Genomic DNA, 19505 nt, shown 5'->3' with positions numbered 1-19505 from the left:
AGTTGGTAGTGATCCCTCAGATCCTAAGGAGACATCCTCCACTAGGTTATGTGTAACATCTCCAGTGAGCAAGTCAACCAGCCTTATTCTTCCAAACTCTTGATAAACTCATTGTTTTACCTGTGAGACTGAGGACAAAACATCAGAGAAAAAACTGTGTATCCTTAGTTTCTAGCATTCTTTGTACGTGAAAGTGCTCCCATTCAAATAAAAGCCACATTGGTAAGTAGTCCATAATTTAGAAGGGAAATGCTTGCAGCCCTGGCATCAAGTGCACTAAAACCAAATGAGAGATCTATTAAATAAAGTTAAAAAGGATCTATGAGCTGTGCAAATCTTCAAAGCAAGTCTGTGGCATTACTTGAACAGCCAGTAGTAATTGATATATGTGTTCTTAATGACAGTTTTTTCAGTCTGTTTTTTATACTTCCAATTGTACAGGCATTGGATAAACAATTTTTGTGATTGCTTTACTTTCATTATGACTAATGATCCTTCTTTATTTGAACTGCTGCAATTTGACAATTACATTCATTCTACTTCTTTTGCAGTGCACAGTTACTTGTGGTGGTGGGATAAGGACTCGCAGGGTCACCTGTGCCAAAAACAATCATGAGCCATGTGATAGTTCCAAAAGACCAAACTCTAAGGCCCTGTGTGGTCTCCAGCAATGTCCTTCTGCTAGAAGATTTGTGATACCCCCCTTGGCACCTAGAAGAGGGAAGATTATAATCCAAAAAACTAATCCAAATCCCAAATGGATTTCCACCTCACCCATTCCTGTACCAAGCCCAAGGTTTCATACCACAACAGGAATTCCCAAGCCTGAAACTGTCACTCCCTCGCCTATATCCCCTGTGGGTAAAATCCCACCAAAAGAAGAAACAACCAACATATCATTACAAAATAATGTTGCTGTATCAAGTGATGTTTACAATTATCCTGTTTTTTCTACTGAAAATAGTTTTCATCAAAATACTACTTCATGGCCTTTTCCTAGTAGCTTAAGAACTGAAATTATAAGGCATGTTGAAAAGGTTTCTAAAAGTGAGACAGTTTCTACTGTAGAGGATGGGTTGCAAAAAAGTGAGGACACTCCTGTCTCTCCTTTTACGAGTAGTCCAGAAGTAACTTCCAGCTATGATTACTTGACTGAAGAGTCTGATGATGTTGATGGGTCAACAGAGGGAAGTGAGAAACCAACTGATCACCTTTACAGCACGGAACACAATCTGGAAATCAGAACCAGGAGCACAACGCTAGACACCAGCTCTCCCATCCTTCAAAATGGGGGTGTGACTTCTCATCTCCCCACCTCATCTCATCCCCAGGAACCTTCCGTGCCCCTTCCTGATAGTAAAGCATCACAAAGACTGATATTTCCAACAACAGCAAGCTCTATCAGTCTGCAAGTTGATGTGCCCATCAGAGGAGTAACTACCCAAGAAGCATCTATTACAGTAGTGCCCAGCACATTTGGTAATGTATTAAGAGGACAAGCTGATGGCAGAACAGAAATGAAGCTCCCTGACAGCATAACCTCCAGCGCACAATTGTTAGTAAACAAGCATGCTCTCAAGAACCACATGGCAACATCTGAGAGGACTTTGATGAATGTCACAGAAAGTAGCCTCCTGGTAACATCCAACAGTTTGCCTGGTGATGCCTACTGGATAGTAGGGAACTGGAGTGAGGTATGTTACTTCTAGTTCATAAACAATGAAGAGTGTGTCAGTTCTCTGAACCACTGCTGGGGAAATAAATTATTATCTGAAACAAGTATCATCAATTGAAATTAAAGACTTGTTATGTCAAAAAAATGGATAGCAGAACTAAGGATATTTGATATTAGAGTGCTTAAATAAAACATATTTGTCTGTATGGATTCTGCAAAGCTCTGTGCAGCTCTTCCAGGAACATGGCATGTAGGTTTGACTGTAGCCTTGAGACCTCAAAGTCTCTGTATGAGAGCAGAGGAACGTATGAGACACCCAATGAATGTGCTTGCATTTCCAAATAATAAGATAATCCAAGTTAGCTGTACGTGTGCTACTATATTATAACTTATATATATCATTTCTCTCTAAGTTGTATTTCCTAACTTACATGCTTCACCTTCATCATGTACTATGCTAGCTTTATTTCTAAATCACATAAATATCATGATTAGTAAACATATCTTTAGTTGGCTATTAACAGATTTATGTCGTGCGTTTCTATCTCATACCACTATCAGTATTTATGTTCACCATTAAGCAAATACCTCCTAACTCAGAGCAGCATTTGACCTGCTAAAACCAGTTTGAATATACAAAGTTAAGATGAGAATGTTTGTCTGAAGCTAAACTGGTATGTTCACGGAGTGACACTGCACTGCTCTTTGAAGTTTGGGTGATCATATACTGGAACTAGTTCATAGCAGTAGCAAACAGGAAGCATTTTGTCTGCTTCATATACAAGTTAAAACTGTTGGGCCTGTGGTTGTGGTTATTACAGTAACTTTGGATACAGTAGCTGATAATTACAGTGTTAAACTATGTCTTGAATGGAGAAAGGAGCAGCTTTTATATGCATTAATGACTTTGCTTAAAGGAGGTTGGCCCAAAACAAGTTTTAGCATCCTGTAATACTTAGGAAAGCTCTGTCATCCTGAGTAAATGAGCAGTTCACATAGAATCTTTGAGGTTCACAGTTCACAGACTCATTGAGGTGTAATGCAACTGAAAGGTCCAGTCTAGTTCTGAAAGGAGTCAGCTTGTCCCAGTTCTTAGCTTTTTAGATACAAAAGCTTTTAAAAGAATAACTTTGTGTTACTCTTTCATGTGCAAAATAGATCAGGAGAGCTGGACTTCCCAGACTGGATATTTCTGATCTTAGTGAAGGGTTATAATACTTGAGTAACTTCTTATATTTTCTCTGAAGGAGCAATATAAATTGTCATGTTTTCTGTGGCTTCTCAAAAGTTCACAATCTTTCGTTATTCAGTAATACCCAGCAATTTGTTTTTTTTTGACAAGTTTCTGTGCTGTTACTTTGCTATATTCTGGGACAGTAGTTACTTTAGGGTGAGAGCTGGTAAAGGGACAACCACTGCAAGGAGTCTGTTCACATACATTTTTAATCCAGAACTGGAAACTTCCTTGCACTGAGCATAGAATCATAGAATGGTTTCAGTTGGAAGGGACATCACAGACCATCACGTTTCCATCCACCTGCCCAGTCCTCTGCTCTCAATCCACTCATTGCCTAGTTTGTATTGGGCAAAGTAGATTACTGTGCTCCTAAGCCCAGTGCATCCCAAACAGATGTTTAAAAGAGAGATCCAATGATCTGCCTTAGTCTTTCATTGCCCCCATAAGAATGATTTTCTTTACATTTTACTTTAATTTTCTATGTTGAAAATGAAGATTATTTTTTATAAGCAGTGGCTATGGTAAGTCATTGCCTTATTAACAGTGGTTTGGAGGTCTGTTTTCTAAGCAAGCCCATACAGTTCTTTTCACACTTTCCTTGTATTTTCTAAGCATGTGGTAATTTTGTTTTGGTGTTCTCTCAACTTGCTTTAGTTTCACCATACATTTCTTCAACAGAAAGAAATGTCCCTGACAACTCTCCCGACCAAGTGTCATCTGCACATTTTATAAGTGCACACTATAGTTTATCATTCATTTAGTCAATGAAAATTCTGAAAAGAGCTGGGCCCTGGACAGAGCCTTGCAAGGCTGCGTTTGAAATGTCTTTTCATTTTGACTTGAAATCATTGAGGATCACTTTATTACAGTTTTTCAGTTAGCTGTCTACCAGTCTTGTAATAATCTCTCTTAAATATATTTCCATCATTTGCTAAAAGAACAATCATATAAAAAACATATTATGTTGACTGTTTTTTTTACCATTAAACAAGATACCCCAATTTTTCTCGATAGCTCCATGTTGACTGCATTATTGCTTTATCATCTTCATCGCTGTATGCCATCTTGGTCTTTATTGTTTAATACTTGCTTTTGTATCTTGTGAAATGAAGTTAGGCTGTGTGTTCTTCAGTCCACTGATCTGTCTTTTCTTTTTCCCAAAGACAGTTTGAAAAATGTTATTCTGCAATCCTCTGTAGCCATCCCAGTCCTCCACAGTATATATATATTTAATAATTCTCAACACTTTAAAGAATATTTGTGAGCATTTGAATGACTATTGAGGTGAGAAGGTCAATGCATTCAGTTTCATGCAGCAAATGAAATTAATTTGAGGTACTCAACTCATCTCAATTTAGTCTTTTGTAATGCTTTAGAAATCACTTGCTATTCTGATGCAAGCAATGGCTTCTAGTTAAAATTAACTTTAAGTGAAGCCTGGCCTATTTAACTTCTTCCAGCTTGCTATGGTCCTGGGCAATGAGCTTTAAGTCATCTTGCTTGGTTAAGACAACCTCTAGATATCACTTACAATGGTTTGAATGTCAGCTGTTATACTTCACATGGGACAAAGGGCTTGTATTTCCTCCATACAACTTGATGGAACTTTTTCTTATTGTTCCTTATTTTCAATTCATTTTCATTACAATTTTCTGACCTCTTGCATATATTTTTTCTGCTTATGTGTCCTTACTAGAACTTTGTGCCTGCTTTTTTTATGCCTTCTCTTTAAGGCCTTGATATTTCAATGTTGCCATACCTACATGTATTACTGTCTGGCTGTGTTCTCTTTCTACTGCTACTGTAATGCAGATAGTAAATCTCATAGTAACTATCAGTATTTTGGCACTTCTTTGCTCCTTGGATATGTTTATACCAGTAAATTTACTATAAATCACACAGTAGAAGTTGTTCTCTTTGTTATTTTTCTGGCTTAATCCAAGATTATCTGGGGTGTTTCTTATACCAACTACAGGCTGATTGGCATGTTCTGTATTTGACTGCATGCATATCCTTCACTATCTCTCATATTTTAAGGGAGGAAAAAGGCAAAAGAGGATTTCTAGTTACATTTTATCTCTTCCTGCTTCAGGATGTAAAGGCTTTTTGGTGAAAAGCAGGCAGCCTTGGAAGCCTGGCTGGCATGATCAGTGTTCTCATACCTCAGGTGCTGAAACCCTCCCAGATTTTTGGAAGCACATAGCAACTCTGAATTCTTAAAAATCCTTTTCTTGTGTGATTTTCCCAAGCATATCTTGCAATTTATTTCAGATTTTCAGCATCATGTACTCAATTTACCAAATATATCATAGAGAAGTAGAAGTGTTGGAAATTTGAAGCAAGGATAATCTGCTTTAGATCCCCAAATATCAGAGAAGAAAACAGTGGAACATCTGCTATAGATTAATAAAGTCTTAGAAAGCGGAAGATTGCCAAAGAAAAGCAGTGAGTAGTATAAATCAGAACTGGTAAAGTACTGGAAAGTATTTTTAAATAAGAATTAGGTAGATTTTAAGTACGGCTGAGGTAAATTTGAAGTCTTCTTTTGAGCACCTGTACAAACATCTCAAATCAGGTCAGCTAAAATTGCTCTGAATGTATTAGTTTAGGCACATGAATTGTTTCCAGAATGATATACTAACCTTGAGTTTGCCCTTTGGGCTTTCCTCTCACTTTGGCCAGTGCTCTACCACCTGCGGAATGGGGGCATTCTGGAGACACGTGGAATGCAGCAGCAAGAACGTATCTCACTGTCAGCACACAAAAAAGCCGGATCATGCCAGAAAATGTTATCTCCGCCCATGTGCTAGCTGGAAAACAGGAAATTGGAGCAAGGTAACTTCATTCGGAGAGCTGCGTGTGAACAGTAAGCTTGTTAACTTCAAAGACTAGAGATTTCTAAATACTTCATTTTTAAAGCAAGTATTTATTCAGTGAATGCATACATAATTCCCAGTTGACCATTCAGTGCTGACTCCCTAACTAAGTTATTTGTGGAATCACAACCGCTGTGCATTTTCTTCTTCCTGTGCTAGGGTCATGTTCATTGAATCTCACACCTAAATCTAAAACAGGACTCAGTGTCCATGCTATGTGAACAAATGTGGGCAAAGCTATTCATGTTTACAAGTAGTTTTTTTACCTCTTCCCCAAGGGGCACATTCTAATTTTATTAAGAAAATGGGATTTCAGGAGAGGGAGTTTGCACTCTCCTGTTCACTTCAACTGGTACGTATTCCTCTCTTACATGACACAATCTATTCCCCATTTGCTGAACTTACAAATAACATTACAAAAAACAAAGAAAAGTATACTGAGGAGAGTGCCTTTTATGGCTAGTGTCTTAGGTAGTGCAAGTTACATATGCTGTCCTGGTCAACAGACAGAAGCATATCCAAGGTAATAAGTGGAACCCAAGTAATTGTGTTTGTGCACATTTAAAGATGTGAGATGAAATTCTGGAAGGACATCTACAAGTTTATGTTTTGTCTTCACATTGTTTAAAACTGGAGCATCAAAAAGTGGGTTATTTTTTAAGGCTCAGAAGAAGGAAAAAAAGAAGTACAAAATTTTGTTTGAGGTAATGCTGGTGTAGAATAGGAAAAAAAGATAGGTCTCTCAAGCTATTTTATCGTATTTGCAGACAGCGTTGGTGCCATTGGACTGGAGGGCAGATTTGTACAGAGAGGGGTTTGCAGAAAAACTTACAGTTACTAAGCCTGCATTACATTATTGATTTTGTTGACATGGAAGTGATTTGAACATAAAATATGTGCCTGTTTAGAAAGTCCAGGCAAGGCCTTAAATGATCACACTTAAATCTTCAAAATTGATTTTAAGTGATGCACAGACATAGTGTGGTCCTACTTCAAGCACGATGTATTTCACCTTCAGTTTTTCTTTATAGATGTTGTTGCTTTTGCAGCAAGTAGATGACAGTTATGTCACAGAAAGTAGCCTTAAATCAGATTGAATGATAAGCTATGGGAAACAAATGCTTTAGAGCACAGATAAAGAGGGTAGTTTGAGACAAAAGACCTTTCTTAGCAGATAACTGTTAGCATCTGTACTTTTCAGCAGTTGAACTATGTAGACATAACCACAATTTGATATATTAAAATGTTTGTTTGTTTGTTTGCTTTTGCTAGTCGAAATTGTTTTTCTCATTTCTTGTTCCATGTATCTTAAGGCAGTTTGTCAGAGCAAGATGGCTGCAGTCCACTGCTGGCGTAGTAAATCTGTGTTTCATTCTTCATATCTAATTCTTCCCCTCCACTAAAGGAAAAAATGCTTCAAACTAGATCTTACAGTCTGCGTTTAATACCAAATACAATTTACAGATGTTCTGGGGCTCTGTTCTCAGTTTCTTGCATAGTGACTTCTGTCTATTGTTTCTGTTCAGAGGACCAGAAACTTGTGAAAAAGGACATGATTCCTCTCCCACTTACCCTTCAATTCTCAGGGGAAGTAGTGTATTCAGTTTCCTTGTTCAATTCAGAAATAATTACTTAAATAAAAGAGAATGGCATTGGTTGTTATAATGCAACATGGTCATAAAGATCAAAGCTGATCTGAGGTTATTCAGTGACATAGGCAAAATTGGCTTTAATTCTAGATGAAGACAGAATAATTGAATGTGTATTTGTTCCTATCCTTGGAGTAGCAGAGGAGACTTTGCAAGGGGTAAGAAGCTAGTGCTGTTGCATGAGGCCTGGTAGCAATCTCCGGAGAGACTGGAAGGGCTCCTCTGTTAACATCTTTTGAAGAAGTGATCCTTTCTGCTTTTGTTCACAGTGCTCTGCCCACTGTAATGGAGGTTTCAAGACCCGAGATGTTCAGTGCATCGATGTTCGTGAGAAGCAACTTCTCAGGCCTTTTCATTGTCAATTACTTGGATATAAACCACAAATCACTACTAGCTGTAATACGGAGCCTTGCTTGCAGTGGCGAGTGGAACCTTGGAATGAGGTATTAGTCTTCAAAAGAAACTTTGGCAATGAACAATTAGCTGCCAATTTACATTGCTAAGTAAACGTCTGCACAAAGAGCAACACAGATGTTACTACTTAGAGGTTCTGCTGTGTTTCTGTGTGGTTAGAGCAAAAATTATCACAGACATTATTAAGACTTTCCAGAATCATTTCTAGGATTGCGTGTGATACACAGCTAGAGTTGTAAATTACTGTACCCTGAAACAAAGAAGCAGATGGCCTGGGAGATTAAGTGAATTTGTTTCACTATCCTGCTGGATCAGTAAATGGGATTCATTCAAATGTTTCCCCTTTTCTGCTATTTTAATGTTAAGAACTTTCTTGAGTTTGCCTTTACACTTTTTGGGGCTGGAATTTTTGGATACAGGTGCTGAGGTCAAACACAAGTAAAACCTGATTTTGAAGTCACTTTGTAATATAAATTTTACCAACAAATTTTAACAGGCAGCCAGGCACGTATGTATACCAGCTAAAGTATGTACTCTTTTTGCATTTGAACGTCTGCACCTGCGAAAAGCAGCTCTAGAGAAAATGCCCAGTGCTGTACTTGTGGTGATATGGACTTCATGCTTTTGAATTTTGCTTCCTTACAAATCTCACTTGCACTGAGTGGGAGACCTCATCCTGTGTCATCAGAGAAGTTAGCAAGGAGTTAATAGTGGCCAAATGACTGTGCCCAACTGGTGTTTTGCTACTTAAAATATTTTATAAAAAATCTTGTTCAACCCTGGCAGTTGTCTTCATGTTGAGGATACTGAGTAGAATTGGATGCAAAAAGTTCATTTCCTGAATGTCAACTCCAATCCTCTGTCCATAGGGATACAATATACCTGTCACTTTATTTCACATCAGGCTACAGGTCTTCTGTGTATTTCAAGCAGGCTCTGTTGCAGACCTAATGAAGAGATTAAATATCAGATGATAAGTAATAACAGGAAAGGGACACAAAAGTGCTTAAAAAACTTGTCACTGTCTTTGCATGACACTTTTTATTATCATTTTGTACCTAGTATATTGTTTGCACTGAGTGAATTTTAATGTCCTTAACTGCCTCGTAAAAATGAGATGTTTCATCTCATGAACATGTACTGTCTTCTATAAATATTGCAGTTTAATCTTACAGGCACGTGACTTGCAATCTCATTTTTGTTAGAGAAATTACTGTTGCTGGTGGTGTTGCATGAGCAGTTCTGTGTTGCCACTTGTCTTATGTTACTTCCATTAATATGTGTTGGGAACAGCTTTGTACTGACCATGGCTTCTTCCCTGTCTACTTCCAAACATACAGTGAAATTAACTCTCTGTGCAGAGCTTCTCTTCATAGCTGGATTGTAGGATGTGGCATGCAAGCTTGCTTCTTGTTACCTGTGGATCCACATTTCTAACTGAAGAACACTGCTGTCTTTGTGCCCTTTTTCAGGTTTCTTATTCCTTTCTATCTCTCTCCTCATGGGTTTGTGCATCTCTTTTGATTGTGTTCAAGGACATGTGGTGGTGATCAGCAATGTGTAATGTACTGCAGGGAGCCTGCTTTAGCAGAGGGTGGAATAGATGATATCCAGAGGTACTTTCCAACTCTTCTGATTCTGTAATTCTGTGAAATTTGGTCATATTTAAATTGTTGATGTTATTTAAAGATTTGACTGCTGTTAAGGTGAAAAAGAGGAGAGAGATCATACAAATTACCTACTTGTGCTCAAGTATTGGTACCAGTAAAAATAAATTTTCATAGAATCTTAGAATCCTTAGAGTTGGAAGGTTCCTCTGAAGGTCTAATCCAACTTCCCTGGGACACCACAGTTCAATCAGTTTGCCCACAGTCTTATCCAGCCTCACCTTGAAAGTCTCCAGGGATGGGGCATGAACCACAGTAGGTACCTGTTCCCGTGCCTCACCACCCTCACTGTAAAAGATTTTTTCCTTACATCTGAACTAAATATACCCTCTTTAAGATTTAAGTCATTTCCCCTTGTTACCACAGACCCTGCTAAAGGGTCTGTCCTGTAGCTACCTTTTAGATACTGAAAGGCTACTGTCAACTCACCTTGCAGCCTTCTCTTTCCCAAGCTGAAGACCCCAAATCTTTCAGCCTTCTATGTAGGAAAGGTGTTCCATTCCATGGATCATTTCTGTGGCCCTAAAACTGGACAACTGGATTTACAGTGGGAGATCTCTTGAGACACATTTCATATCCCACCCACCTCAGTTCTTTCAAGTGTTTCATGTTTTGGGGCTGTTTGTTCTTAGTTCTCTCATGAAGAATGAATTGCCATTAATATTCTTCCCTTGCTCATGTGATATTTGCAATACATTTCCAGAAAACAGCACATGTATTCTTAATTTTCTAAGAATTCATTAATTTATGATAATGTACCTTCAGGCATGTGCGGTGTGACTGTACAACCACCTACTTCATCCCCTTTATTTCATCTTCAGCTTCTTCACAGTGACCTTTGGCCAACTTTCAGCTGTTTTTCCCCAGTTTGGCGTATTTCCACTGCTTATTATGGTATAACAAGCAAGCTTTTGTCTTGATACACCGCAATTCAGAACAATTTGTATGAAACCCAAGAAAAAGTCCTTGCACCTGGTGGATACAAAGAAGCTCTGAGCGCATACTGTGTAGATTAAAAGTGGTCTGTTATGGCTTCAGAGTTTAATTGCAACAAGGATCATGCAAAACAAGACTGTCTGCATACCTAACAAAGTTAATCTGGAAAATTTTAAAACTAGTACACATCAATTCCTTTTGCTAAATTAATATATTATTCTGTAAACTAATGCAGGGCTGTTGTCCATGTGTGTAGAGACTGGATTAGGAAAGCCAAGGCACAGATGGATCTGAACTTGGTGAGGGATGTGAAAGATAACAAGGGGTTTTTCAGGTACCTGGGCAGGAAGAGACAGGCCAAGGATAGTGTTCCTTCTCAGATGAAAGGTAATGGGGAGCTGGCTTCCTCTGACATAGAAAATGCTGAGGTACTCAGTGAGTGCTCTGCCTCAGTCTTCAGGGGTGGTCAGGCTTCCAGGACCCTGAGCCTCTAGGTGAGGGTGTGGGGAGTGGTTTCTGTCCCACTGTAACTTGGAACAAGTCTGAGTCCTCATGAAAATGTACATGTAGAAGTTGATGGGTCCAGATGATATCCATCCTTGGGTTCAGAAAGAGATGATTGATGTGGTTGTTGAGATGCTCTCCATTGTATTTGAAAAATCATGGCTGTCTGGTGAAGTCCCCAGTGACTGGAAAAAGGGAAATATTGCTCCCATCTTTAAGAAAAGATGTCCTGGGAAACTACAGGCTGGTGAGCATCACCTCTGCGCCTGGGAAGATGATGGAGCAGATTCCCCTAGAAGCTTTGTTAAGGCACTTATGACACTAAGAAGTGATTTGAGGCAGCCAGCATGGTTTCAACAAGGGCAGGTCTGGCCTGACCAATCTGGTGGCCTTCTATAATGGAGTGATGACTTTGTTGGATGGGGGAAGAGCAATGGATGTCACCTGCCTGGACTTCTGCAAAGCCTTTGATGTGGTCCCTCACCACATCCTTCTCACTAACTTGGAGAGGTGTGGATTTGAAGGACTGACTGATGGATAAGAAGTTGAGTTGGCTGGCTGGATGCAGCCGTAGGGCTGTGATCAATGGTTCTGTGTCAGGGTGGAGGCCAGTCATGAGCGGTGTCCCTCAGGGCTCGGTCTTGGGACCAGCGGGCCACTAAGATGATCAGAAGGCTGGAGCACCTCTCCTATGAGGAAAGGTTGAGGGAACTGGGCTTGTTTAGCTTGGAGAAGAGAAGGTTATGGGGAGACCTCATTGTGGCTTTCCAGTACTTGAAGGGAGCATATAAATGGGATGGGGAATGTCTGTTCACATGGGTTGATAGTGATAGGACAAGGGGGAATGGTTTTAAACTAAGGAAGGGGAGGTTTAGATGAGATATTAGGTGGAAGTTTTTCACACAGGACAGTGACGCATTGAAACACGTTGCCCGGGGAGGTTGTGGATGCCCCATCCCTGGAGGCATTCAAAGCCAGGCTGGATGTGGCTCTGGGCAGCCTGGTCTGGTGGTTGGCAACCCTGCCCATGGCAAGGGGGTTGAAATCAGATGATCACTGTAGTCCTTTTCAACCCAGACTGTTCTATGATTCTATGATCTTTATTGCTAAACCATCCTGTGTCACAAGCTCTCTTTCTAAAAGCAAGGAAAACCTGAATCATCCCTGATACATAGCTGAATCCTTCCAAGTACAGCTAGACTGTTTGATCTGTCTGTGCTTTCAGAGCCTTTCCAGTCACTTTAATGTTTTTGAGTTTGAAAACTTGGAGCAAGGATGAGTTGGGAATGATATCCTGAAAGAAACTTTCTGGCATATTGGAATTGTCCATGCAAGCAGAGATTTTTAATTTTGATATATTGCCCCCTGCTTTGGATTCTGGAAATCTCATTGATCAAGATGTTGTATATTTGTTTGGAGAACTTTCATCTATCTGCAATAAATGGTTTAGCTAATAAATCTTCCCTTTCAGTTTCCTTAATAAACATGTTCCTACATTACAAGTATTCCTCACAGCAGAAGAGGACAGTGAAGCAACACCAAAAACCAGAAGCCACAAAGTGAATACTGGAGAATCATTTAATACAGAAAATTTCACGAGGGTTATTTTTGACAGAAAGCCTTCAGATGGGATAACAGTGTGATGTAATGGCTTCAATTCTGATAAACAAGGAAGTGAAGAAGTTGGGAAAAGTATAAAATAAGCAACTGAATACCAAAATTTTACAGATCCATTAATCCCATACATTATAATTTACCTAAAAAAAAAAAAAAGTTTTTTACATGAAACAAATTTGCTATGTTAGTAACCAAGATTTCTTTCTGTGTTTCACACCAATAATATTGTGCCGTATGCACAGAGGTGTATGTTACAAACAGGGTGATTTGCAACAAAATGAATGAGCCTGTCTTCATCTCTCGCACTTCATTAGCTGGCATTAGCTACATCTGTTGAACTGTTTATCTTGCTGGCCACTGTTTATCTGAAGAGAGCAAGAATTAAACATTTGTTGGAATCCTCATAAGCTCTTGGATATATGAGGAATTATTAAGTGAATTTTCAGAGTAGCAGAGGAATGTGTTCTCGGATTGTTCTGTTATGGTCATCTGCGTGTCACCAGAACAAGCGGGTGATGGTTGTTTTGCTGTTAGAAAGTAAGGGTAACCACAGTATAAATGTCACCAAAGAGAAAGCTTCACATTGAGCTTTTCTGAAATCTTAGTCTCAGACATTTCTAGACCTAGCATTATAGTTGACATGGATTATTCGTGTTTAAAACAGGTCGTGAAAAATAACACAGGATACAACAATTGTCAGTTGCAATACTAATTTGGGTTACTGCTGCCTCTGTAGTGTTTCCATTACAGGTCATCCTCCTATGAAGGAAATACTCCTGTCACCCTGGTTGCACGTTCCAAGGTGCTGAATTTCTTTTTCCATTATATCCTGACAAATCTGGCCATACAGATAGGCGTATAGGTAGAGAATGCAGTACACAAAGTATTTATTGCCCTTACTTCTGGATCATATGTTTTTTTTAGCTTTCCATCTCCTTACAGCTCACATGTTGATGTATTGCACAACTCCCACTTAGAAATACTTTGTATGTATTAAAATGACTTTTTTTCAGTGCACCGTTTCCTGTGGAGGAGGCATTCAGCAAAGAACTGTGAAGTGCAGGAATGTAGAAACTCACGAGACAGAAGATGACAGTATGTGTGTGGATAAGCCCAAGCCAACAGAGCATCAGCAGTGCAATCAGCAAGAGTGCAGAACAAGCACAGGTATGATAATGTGCCGGCAGCAGGCAGCTTCCAAGTAGCTCTGTGTTTGTGCCAAAGTCTTGGAAAAGCTGGCCCAATCTTTCAGCTTGCTGTGAATGCTACATGCTCAGTAATTACAGGTTAGTTACTATTCAGCTACGCCCTTGCCAGAATCATGCTGTATTCTCCAGTCCTTCTAGCCTTGTGTTGCTGTGATGGGGCTCTCTGAGCAAGCATCCATAATTTACAGTGCCTCAACTAAATGAACAGGTCTGCCTGCATTGGTGGGTTTTAAGTAGTTCATAGGCTGCTTTTAAGGCCTGTAGAAGGAAGTGACATGAGTCCAAACTGATGACATTTCTTCAGACAGACAACCTTTTAGGTTCTGCAAATTCTAAAAAGGGAGTACAGGCAACCAAAGTAAGAAAGACACGGTAAGAAAAATCCAACTAGCAGTGAACACAGACTCTTTGCACTTTGAATTCAGTGCCCCAGAGAGTGGGACGTGTATCTTCATATCTTCAAAGTGAAGAGAGAATAAAACTCCTTCAGACAGTAATTGTCTGGAAAAAGAAGAACTGGAGGATAGTAACGGAGTGGAAGGGGCAAGTTTACAAACAGGGTTCTTTATCCATGTTTATGACAAATAGAAAGTGTAGAAAAACTTGGAAATCCATAGTCTGTGTACTGCAGTATCCAACAGGTTCCCTAAGGGTGAGCACAGTGGCAGCTCAGATGCCTGCTTGATTAGCCTTCATAGACCTTTTGGAGGAGGATTGTTCCCTCTTTAAAAGTCTTTAGCAAGGGTGCAGTCTGATGAAGGGACAAGAAATTGGCTCCTGAGGGCAATGCAGATATGGCATGTGATTGAGGGTGATATATGATTGCCTCTGCTGTTCAAAGATCTTGAGCACATTTTGCCCTAGGGTTGAACTGGTCTGCTTATCTCTTGTCCCTCTCATATTTGGAAAGGCAGACTCAGATAAATAGTACCCATGCAGATTAGTTAATAGTTACTTCTGTAAACAGGCCAATGAAGCATAGGAAATATCCAAGTGGGCAGGCCAGCGGTGCATACAGCCCCATATTTTGTCTCCAGGAATGACTTCAGGAGGTTCCACTTAAGGAAACTACAACAGCTGAGTGCTCCTTTGTGGCTCATTTCCTGGCTTTTCCTCCAGCATTTGCAGCTGACATAGGAGGACAAATAAAAGCACCCTATCCTGATTCTTTTAGTTTAAATTTATATCACTTCTGTGAATCCCATTTTGAAACTCTGATACTGTCTGCTCCTACCACCTCTTCTGGCAATGGGTTCCAGAAGTTTGCAGCCTGCTGTGAGAAGAAGTCCTCCTGTGTTGTAAACCACATTCTACTAGTTTCATTGTGTTTCCCCAGTTCTGGTCCTGAGGAGTTTGCTGAAAAAACCCTGCATTCAGCTAATCCATCACCTTTCTGCTTTTGCAAACCTTAATTTTCCTTCAGCCATTGCTTCTCAGATTTTCTAATTCCCAACCAAGTCTGATATGTCTCAGTTTATTAAAGCTTCCACAGAGCTGTCAGTACTTTATTACAGGTGTTAGCAGTCCCTGGCTTATTTTGGTGTTGCAGAAAGAAGGGTCAAATTGAACCTGTAGTTGCATGTGCCTTGTTTATGCTCTTTCTGCCTGCCCTGCCTTGCTCTGTAGCACACTGCAGCTCTTTGGGTTTGTCTTAAATACTCTGCTAAAAAGTTGTAGAGGACCAGAATGCATAATGGGCATACAAAGCATTGTTACTGAATCTCGCTGTTCTAAGAGACAGAAATGGTAAAGTGAAAACTATAAACCAACTCTGTCTGCTGCAAAAGAAAACCGTTGCTGACCATTAATTAAAAAGTGCTTTATTTTCTGAGGCAGAAGGCCACTTGAAATTTGCTAGGACCTTTTCATTTGGTAGTCCTAAACTTTCATGAGGCCGAAGTTAACCAATGATATGAAGGAAGAAAAAGCTGTCATAAAGCTTTTTAAGATTCTTGACATGCAGATGATTTGTCAGCAAAATACAGATTATTCTTCTCATTTTCTCCACCATAGGCCTCCCGTGCAGCAAAGACCAGCTGTCGATTCACTTCTGCCAGAGGCTGAGAGGCATTGGCAAGTGCTTGGTGCCATCAATACAGTTGCAGTGCTGCTTCACGTGTAGCCATCCCCGAATTCGTAGCAAAGCAAGATACTGGGATCAGCGGGGCCTCAAACAACAATATTATACTAAATCTAGAAGGAAGTTACGTCAGAACCAAGAAAACAGTCAGGCTGCTCAGCACTAACTGCTTTTTAGCTGGTTAGTTTCAACAGGGCTTCTGTTTACATGTTTTATATGTCTTCATGTGTTTTTCTGAACCGTCCCACATAAATGAAGATCTGTGATCACAACTGGGAAAACACATTCCTTCGGGTTATCAGTCCGAATTTACTGCTTCCATTTCTTATCCTTAGAAGTCCAAAATCTGTAACATAATTTGCAGTGTGCCATCAGTTAGTACTTAGGCGTGCATAGAGGCTATAGACAAGCTTGGAATTATAATAATTTTTTTTTTCTTCTTCTTTTTTTTTTTTTTCCTTGCTCTCTTCCATCTTTCTTCTAAAACCACCTTGAAACAGCAGCACCACTTAACCTGAGTGCTCAGTGGAGGCGGATGATGGGGCAGCCACCACAGACTTGTGCTGTGGGCCAGATCCCCCCGTGCTCACTCTCTTTATATATTCTTTTCTATTTTACTTTAAAAGCCGAGGTGCAATGGAGGTGTTCCTCTTGATTGTTTGTGCACTTCAGTTCTTAAAATTTAAAAGCAGAGTTTTGTTATTTCTGGTGTGCAGCAAAAAAAAAAAAAAAGTAAAAAAGTTGTTTTTGAAAGAAAAAGTTTTCACTTAATACTTGACTGAGCATCTAAAGGATACCTCAGAAACAGGCTGTCCTGGCCAGATTTCTCCTACTGCAAAAGTCTTGCTGTAACCTAAAACAACCCGCCAAAACTGGCATTTTAAGTTCCCAAATGTGTTTTAAGCAATGTTACTTTGTGCTATGAAAGCAAAGCTTTTTGCATCTACCACATGAACAGACTGAGTGTCAGTGTGAATTATTTATCTGTGATGGAAGTATCATTTAACCAAGTAGCTCCTTGAGGGGCATAAAATCACATCCACATTATTGTTAACACTCACTCACAAAAAAATTTCCCCCTCAGTTCAATCAGTGTTCAATAGCAAAAGGTAACACTTGGGATTAGGAACCTGAGACCCAGAGTATTCTGGACATTGGGCATTAAAAGAGCACTGGCTAAATAGTTTTTTGCCATTGAAGAAAATGGCAGAACCACCTTTAGGGAGGCCAGACTGGACTCTCTGAAGCATATCTGGATATTTTCAAAAGAGGTGGCTGGAGTCTGGCATTTAGATTCCTTCGAAATCCAGTAGAAGTTGGACACCTTGAGCCTTCATATTCTTTTGGATATCTCAGATTTACTCCCTACCTTTGACAATTTGAGGTTGTAATACAGGGAAATATCACATTTTATGCAATGTAGAGTGAGATACATAGCCATGAATTGAAGGGTTGCTGAGGTTACAGAGCTATGACTAGCTAATAGTCCTATTTCTATACAGACCTGTATGAAAGTTAATCAAAATACCTAGGCCCGGCTTTGTTGTATTAACCTAACAAAGAAGACCATAAGTTTAATTGTCCCTTTTCATGGGTTTGTGGCCTTTGGGTATGGGCTCGCTTCTTCACTTGAAGTATCTGGGAGTTTAGTATACGCAGCATGATAAGGTTAGATTTACCGATCTCTGTGATGGCAACACAACCCCAGTTATAGGTGCTGATAAAACTTAAAATCCACTGTTAAAAAACATGGTGCTAGTATACTTAGATATGGGGGATGACTTACAGTGGTGCATGTGCATGCACAGCCTATGGGCACATACTCTTAAGCAATACATATCCATGGTGTTGCTGGCCAATGCCAGACATATTGCTTTTTTCAGTATCACGGGTGCTTATGTCCATCTGAGGTCCTGAACTGGCCCACTGAACAGTAGAAATCAGGTTGGTTCTTATTGCACAGGACTCAGAAATACTGAATTATGTGAAGAGATGGAAGTGTCCCACTTGTGATTCAGGACATATCTGAGCAGGCTTTGACCTCAGGTTGCATTGTAGAGAGTAGAGCCTGCACAGTGAAATCTGAGGCAGTTGTCTGATGGCCAAACAAAACTGACTGGTAGTCACAGGGAATACGTATTTGAGGTCAGCAGAGGGACCACCAGTCTGGACTAATGAGAAGGGAGCTGGCTGCATGAATGTAATGCATGTGGGAGGAAGGATGCCTTGGGGCTGGGTTGGGCTTCCCAGTGCTCCTTACAGCTAGTGTGGACTAAAATTGTGTCTGTTCTCATAGTTTTTTTTCAGGGAGTTGTTACTTCATTTGAAATGAATGAAAGTAAGTTATATCATGAACATCAATGGGAATAATCCTTCTACCTGGCATAGCGCAGTCATCGCTGCTGTTCAGCTTAAAACTTTAGGGAAAAGACTGTGATAACGACATGAACTGTTTTAACAGAGCAGCGCCCACTGCTATATTTTACATTGCACTTATCAGCCTAATGTCTCCTTTATGCTAACAGCATTTCGTCATCTTTCTCATTCATTTAGGAAAATTCATTTCTTATGACATATCTCTTTTTAAAGTAAAGGTGGATTTATGATCCAAACCCAGCTGGTCACTATTCTCAAAAGTGAATTGAGTATCAAGAGCTGAGGCATAATATCATTATATTATCATATTAGCCTGAGACACATCAGCTTTAGCAGGTTGCTCAGAAAAGGTCTGTATTTGGCACATTCACTGCTTGCTCTAACATTTCAGTGTTTAAAAAGCAGACTATGATTACTTGTTTCAAGCTTCAATAAATGGCATTGCTTACATCTGTTGTCTCTGGTATTTTGTTTCCAGCCCCTGTGATTTTTGTCTAACTATTCCAGATGTATCCTCATCATTCATGTATTCTGATATTTCATATTCCAACATGAAAAAGATCATTAAAATTGGGAGGGAAAATGTAGCAGAATCACGGTGCTAAGTTATTTGCTGTGAGATAGATGGCATCTTACTTCCTGGGACCAAGCAGGTGCACTTTAGCTCCTTGATAGCAGATGGATGTAGTCATGCCTGTAGTGGGAAGTATTTGTTTTCATGAGCAATTGTTTACAGTACATTTATTCCACTCCCACCTTTGAATTCATTCAATACTCAAGATTCAGTTCCTTGACCTGCAGCCCAGGAGCACAGGGATCTCTGTTAGACATTTCAGCTTGTATGGAGAGCGCCATGAGTTTATGCCTCATCACCCAGCTCCACCCATGCAACTGTAGGTTCAGCCTCATAACACCTGAGGATGCTGCAGGAAGTTACTGCTTCATGCTTCACAAAGGAGGTGTGAACCACCAGCCCCAGAGGCATGGTGAGTGTATGTGTGAGTGTATTTGTCATAATCATTATCCTTCTCCCTTTCTCTATCTTAGTAAATATGTTTATCTCAACCCACTAGTTCTACTTGGTTTTCCTGGGTTCTCTCCCCTGTTGCACAGGGAAGTGGAGGGGTGAGTGAACAGCTGTGTGGTACTCAGTCACCTGTTGGATTAAACCACAACAGGCAGCTCAAAACTATAATTTTTCAAGATTCTTGAGGACATCTGCTGATTCACTGTTATCTTTATGAGCCATTAGATGCAACTTTTACT

At 39.8% G+C, this 19505-nt stretch overlaps 1 protein-coding gene across 1 annotated transcript in view; it reads left to right on the top strand.

The window, feature by feature from the left end:
* ADAMTS12 (ADAM metallopeptidase with thrombospondin type 1 motif 12) overlaps positions 1 to 18689 on the top strand; it is a 149001-nt gene extending 130312 nt beyond the window's left edge. Inside the window, exons 19-23 of the mRNA XM_015848413.2 lie at positions 552 to 1694; positions 5595 to 5747; positions 7707 to 7880; positions 13589 to 13742; positions 15797 to 18689. Of these exons, the coding sequence (XP_015703899.1) occupies positions 552 to 1694; positions 5595 to 5747; positions 7707 to 7880; positions 13589 to 13742; positions 15797 to 16029 (1857 nt within the window). The 3' untranslated portion in view covers positions 16030 to 18689. The remainder of the gene's footprint in view (positions 1 to 551; positions 1695 to 5594; positions 5748 to 7706; positions 7881 to 13588; positions 13743 to 15796) is intronic.
* Positions 18690 to 19505: the final 816 nt, after the last annotated feature.

This window comes from Coturnix japonica, chromosome Z (genome assembly GCF_001577835.2).
Source record: "Coturnix japonica isolate 7356 chromosome Z, Coturnix japonica 2.1, whole genome shotgun sequence".
Taxonomy (NCBI): Eukaryota; Metazoa; Chordata; class Aves; order Galliformes; family Phasianidae; genus Coturnix; species Coturnix japonica.
This window is presented reverse-complemented; position numbering and strand designations above follow the sequence as displayed.